The sequence below is a fragment of the Rhincodon typus genome, chromosome 22 (genome assembly GCF_021869965.1).
Source record: "Rhincodon typus isolate 14 chromosome 22, sRhiTyp1.1, whole genome shotgun sequence".
NCBI classification, from domain to species: Eukaryota; Metazoa; Chordata; class Chondrichthyes; order Orectolobiformes; family Rhincodontidae; genus Rhincodon; species Rhincodon typus.
In genome coordinates this window covers 3,305,172-3,311,171 of record NC_063353.1, presented here as the reverse complement: position 1 = coordinate 3,311,171, position 6,000 = coordinate 3,305,172, and the positions used below count along the sequence as shown (strand labels likewise).

At 38.9% G+C, this 6,000-nt stretch overlaps 1 protein-coding gene across 13 annotated transcripts in view; it reads right to left on the bottom strand.

The window, feature by feature from the left end:
* LOC109927292 (nuclear receptor subfamily 2, group C, member 1) overlaps positions 1–6,000 on the bottom strand; it is a 54,443-nt gene that overhangs the window by 12,405 nt on the left and 36,038 nt on the right. For all 13 annotated transcript variants that reach the window (XM_048610031.1, XM_048610036.1, XM_048610040.1 and 10 more), the window contains 2 exons: positions 3,067–3,188; positions 2,557–2,696 (listed from right to left, as the gene is read on the bottom strand). In XM_048610031.1, coding sequence (XP_048465988.1) covers positions 2,557–2,696; positions 3,067–3,188 — 262 coding nt within the window. The remainder of the gene's footprint in view (positions 1–2,556; positions 2,697–3,066; positions 3,189–6,000) is intronic.

Sequence of the window (6,000 nt, the reverse complement as noted above, 5' to 3'; positions counted from 1 at the left end):
CCCCTCCCCCTTTTCTGATGAAGGGTCTAGGCCCGAAACGTCAGCCTTTCTGCTCCTATGATGCTGCTTAGCCTGCTGTGTTCATCCAGCTCTGCACCTTGCTGTCTCGGATTCTCCAGCATCTGCAGTTCCTACTATATCTGGGATTCTACTCATTGGAGTTTAGAAGAACAAGAGGTAATCTCATTGAAACATATAGAATTCTTAAGGGACAGGGTAAATGCTGAGACGATGTTTCCCCTCGTGGGAGAGTCCAGGATCAGAGGGCATAGTCTCAGAATTGAGTGGCGTTAAATTTAAAACTGAGATGAGAAGGAATTTCTTCTCTGAGGGTTGAGAATCTTTGGAACGCCTTGCCTCAGAGAGCTGTGGGGATAGAGTCCTTATGTATGTTGAAGGCTGAGATATACAGATTCTTGATCAGTCAGGAAATCAAGGGTTACAGGGAAAGGGCAGGAAAATGGATGTGAGGATGTCAGATCTGGCATGATCCTATTGAATGGCAGAGCAGGCTCGAGGGGCTGAGTGGCCTACTCCTGCTCCTATTATTGTCTTGCAGTCTAAGATGAGATAACTAAATCAACAGAAGACCAACATATTCAAAGGCAGAAATATGGATAAGTACAAACAGATTCACTTAATTTCATAAGAACTTCAGCAGTTTCCCACAATCAATTAATGATGGATACAATAACTCATCGGCTACCAGAGCAGTAGCCTCACAGTTGTGTTTTCAAACTCCTGCCTGGCAAGTTGTGGTTTTGAATTCTTTACAACTTGGGCTTGGGACAGACAACTAAACATGAACACTTTCAATTGCAGTGAAAATCCAATTAGTTCACTGATGTCCTTCACTAGTCAGAACTTGCCACGCTCATCTGTTCTGTCCTTTAAGTAACTTAAATTCCACAACTTGTGGTTAACCTTAATAACTCACTTCAGGTTTCCCAGTGCCAGACAAACCCCGATTTACATGATGACATGACCTCCGAATCCTAGTCTTCTCCTAACACTATTGAGAGACTCGGCATAATTCAATATGAAATTTAGCGTCTAGCGAATCACTGGACTGCATGCTGTATTTCTCCAGGATGCAGGATTTCACTTCATTACTTTGCTGTAAAAGCTTTTTTTGTTTCTTGGGATCACAGAACAGGAGTTTGCTGTTCAGCTTCTCAGGCCAATTCCATCAGTCCATTAGATCATGGTTGACCTGTACTTTAACTCCATTTTCAAACATGGGTTTTGCTGCCAAGATGATTAGCCTTCAGCAACAATAACTATCTTCCTAACAACATCCGAGGCTGTGAAGTGCTTTACTTGATTTCCACTGATTTTAAGTTTACTAGGGGCAGCATTTATTTGATAGATTGGGTAGAGTATCCCATCCTGTCACCTAAAGAGTTGTCATGGATTGCATCCTCATATTTAAATGGCTGTGAGGCAGCCATGATCAAAGTGGAGGCAAAATCTCCGCCCCTCACTTCAGTCCTACCTTGAAGAGTTGCTGGCCAACCCGATTGTAGTGCCACCAGGAACTGTCCACCCGGAGTGCCAGAACCCTTCAGGGCCACGTAAGGCCAGAGTCTTGCAATTATTCTCATAATAGATTCCAGTAATTCACCCACAACAGACATTCTAACTTACACAAAGTCTCTTCCATCCACCACTTTTGCGATTACTAACCTACATTGATTCTGGGTTCAGCACTGTCTCAATTTTAAAATTCTCATCCTCATTATTAAATTCCTCCACTGTCACATTCCTCCCTATCCCTTTAGCCCCTTATTTTCCTCCAAGAACTCTAATCTTACCCAATTGTGGTGATTTGTACATGCTTAATTTTTAAATCAATCCATCACTGGTTGCCAAACCTTAATCTGCCTCACGCGTAAGATCCAGAATTCTTTTCCTAAGTTTTTTTTGTCTCCCTTTCCTTCCTTAATGATCTTTTAAAATTCCAGCTGTTTGCTTCAGTTTTTTGGCCATTGATCCTATCTCATTTATTTGTATTAAATTTTTATTTTTACATATTTTATTTTGATGTTATTTCTATTTAGATCTTTCGCACTTTATTCTCATGTTGCACTGTGAATGTCAATATCAAAAGGGTTAGTGGAATGTCAATACAAGAGTGTGATTTCCTCATTTTCAATTGCAAAATCAGAATCTCACATTAGCCACAACCACCTGTTTTCTTTAAATAGCTTTGTTTAAAAAAAAAACTTTTGCCATGCCATAGATATCTCTCGCAAATTTATGGTTCATTTCACTTTAGTGGTTTTATCTACTTTCCTTTTATTCCTTTTCAGTTCTATATACATGCCCAAATTTAATTTTCTGTTATTCTTTGCATTTGTACAAAGCCTTTGATTCTCTTTACTCTAAAATTCAGTGTTCTCCTCCCCTTTTATTACTAATATGGTACAGCCTTGAGAGCGCACATGTGCTCTGTTAATCCATGTTATTTCTCTTCAGAGATGCGTTAAATTAAATACCTAAAAATTACGCTACTGCATGTTCAAATCAAGCTTTGAAGAACAGTTCTCTACTTGCCTTGCTGGAGACTTGTTTGCAGATGGTTGACAATTGCTGTGAGTATGGTTGATAAATTCATCACTTGCGAACACTGGGCGAGACCAAGTGTAAAGAGTTCATTCCAACAAGCGCGTACCAAAGCTGTATTATTGTCTGGCCTGTGGAAAAGATATAAACGATATAGAATTCTCAAACCTAAAATGAAAAGGGAATAAAGAACTAAAACCTCTTCACCAATAAAGTCTAATTATTGGTAAACCTTTAGAGTATATAATTGATTCACAGGATGTTAGAATTTATGTGCTCATTGAGTAAGTGTAGCACTGATCTTTTACAGATCGGAATACCCAGCTTTGATCCTTGGACTCATCATTGTACCTGGCCTTCTGGAATTCTGCCCTGGTATCTCTTCAGGGTTCTACCTCTGAAAGCTATTTAGCCCTCAGACTGTGCCTGTTCTTCATCACCCCACCAGAATCATTTTTCCCCAAGCTGTAACGCCAAATAGCGGTCAAATAAAGCACTAACCCGAGAGCCTGGAAGGCTGGAATCGACCTTGCCCAATGCATGGAGAGGAACAGTAATCTTGATGCAGACTCACAGATGTAGTGCACGTTCAGGTATTCTGGCATAGGTGATGGCATAGTTAGCTGCAGGTGAAAAAACAAGCACTTATTAATATCAAGGCAACTCATCGCCAGTCAGAAAAGCTTCCTTGCTGAGTTGAAGAATTTCCGTTTGTAGTTAGTGATACAATTATGCTATCCCTTATTGTTGTTCTTAGTACATTTAATTTACTACTAGATTTAGGTCACTTCAGAAGGCATTTAAATCAATACAATATTTGTTATCTCTCAATAGGACAGCCTTTACTTGTTATTCAATTTTTCTTCCTAAGGTACTACATAAGCTGACACCAAGCACAAAACATAACAGATAAGGCTATAAATCTGAGCATTTTAAATTTATTATTTGTTAAGATGAAAGTGCTATTCGTTAGGCTAGCATTGGTGACATGTTCATAATTGCCTTTGAGAAGGTGACAGTGAGCTACATTCTTGAATCTTTGAACATATTAGCTCTCTGGACAGTTAAGAGTCTCTCTCGTTGAAAGTGGTCTTTACCTGAATCACGAGTCATGCAAATTTTACTTGTCAGTTGTCACCCCAAGCCTGGATGTTGTCCAGGTTTTGCTACATGTGGACATGGGGCTGCAAATGATACTGAACATTGTACAGTCATCAGCGAACATCCTCATTTCTGACCTTATGAGAGGGAATATATTGAAGGTTTAACCAGCTGAGGATAGTTTGGCTTAGGACACTACTCTTTGGAATTTTGTAGTGATGTCCTGGGCTGAGATGAATATCCTCCAACAGCCACAATCTTATTCCTTTGTGCTAACTACAACTCCACCCAATGGAGAGTTATTCCCGGTCATTTGTAAAGTCTTCAATTTTATGAGGGCTCCTTGATACAATTGTTCTAAGGCCTTTGCTTTTGATCAAAAATGACTATTTATTGTCTGAAATCCAGTAAATGTTAAATAACTGAGGAACAGAAGTTCATAGACCAATAACAGTAGATTCTCAGTTTCATGAATATTAGCATAACTTCATCCCAAAAATTTCCAAGGCCATTAACAATAGAGTCAGACTATCTAAAAGAACCCATCAGAAACAATTACATTGGAGGAATGTGTGCAATCCCATCTCCTGACCTATTGACAAAACATCCAGACTGTGGGGTGACCAGGCCATCAGACGCAATCGCTTTGGACAATGGACTCTGACCAAGAAAGGAACTCTTCCAGTCATTTTCGAAACAATTCTAAACCATAAAACTGGAATAAACTTGCTATGCTTGGTTAAAAAGTCAGTTAGTGAGATGGGACCTTGCCACCTAACCTCATGTTTACAAAATCTGTGTGCCTCCAGGCTGGAGAACAAGAGATGCTAAATATGGCGGCCCGAGTGGACATGATTTCTTTCTCTATCTCCATTCATCTTGTTGTTTACATACTCTACCTTACAGACAGCATTTAAAAACTGATCCAGCAGCTGCTGAATGCAGGAAATCAACAAAAATCACCCAGAACCATGTATAAATTGTTCCATTGCAGAATCTGAAAAGAACCTTGAGGTGGATCCAAGACTATCCAAGGTATTAATTTACTAAACCCAGAGACAACAGATTTCTGTGGACTTTTTAAATGACATAATCTATCCTCCCACTTTACAACTTACTTGCACGAGTGTGTGTGCCAGTGCACGTGGATGGGTATGAACTTGAATGCAAGAGAGATAGAGAGAGAGCGCCTCACAGTTATTTTTGTTTAGATTTAGATTAACAATAATCATTTTCTCTTGTTTTCTTATAAATCTTTTCAAAGGCATATCTGTGTCTCTTTTACAGTCAGAGTACTCAAATACTCACTGAATTGCAAGGTATACCCTTTAAAAAACTTGTAGTCTAACCTGTGAGAAAAGCGGTGAGCCATTCTCCTGCTTCTTACCTGGCCAAACTACCACATTCAATCAACTGCTACCTGATGTTAAGGGCAGTCACTCATGTCACCTCTCAAATTCAGCTCTTCTTGTCTATATTTATGCAAATGAGCTCAGAACCAAAAGTGGAACCCAAACTAAGCATTGGCAAGGAGGTCATTTCTGTTTAAGTGCTGCTTGACAGCGCTATCAACAACATCTTCTGTCATTTCATGGATTTCTGAGAGTAGCCTGATGAAGCAGTAATTGGATGGATTAGATATATTCTGCTTTTTGTGGACAAGATACACCCAAGCAGTCTTCCAGATTGTCAGGCAGATGTCAGTGTTGCTGTTGCAGACAATAGCTTGACTAGGAGCACTAGACTTCAGTGCAATAGGAGTGTCTTGCTATCAAATGAAATGAAGTGAATTGGCTGAAAACTTGCATCTTTGATGCTGGGAACCTCAACAGAAGGGTACAAAATGGAAAACTAATAATCATTTACCATTAGAAGCAAAACCTTTAACATTGTTCAATAAGAGACACATACCAAGTATGATCTTTACTCCACCCAAGTAACATTCAAGCAATATGTAAACAAAACCATTATTTCACTACTACAGACTACTACTTCAGAACTGAAACTACAGAGTGAGGATTTTAAGTAGGCTAATAAATTGAAAATGAAATATTAAATTGGAAAAGGTCAATCCAAGAGCTCAAGAAATGAAATGGAAGGCAGCAAAATAAGAAGTGGAAATACGAAGAGGCACAAAACGATTGAATAATAAAGTTAACAATTATTCCCTATGAGAGCATAAAAGAAAACAAGTGATTATGCAATTCACAATTCATTAACATGAAGAAAAACATTTTAAAATTTTACACATTAAATATACAGCCAGTTGGGGCCATTTAAATCTAGAAATGGTGTTCCCAAAACCCAAAAAGAATGTGAAGGTCATGAAAGTCG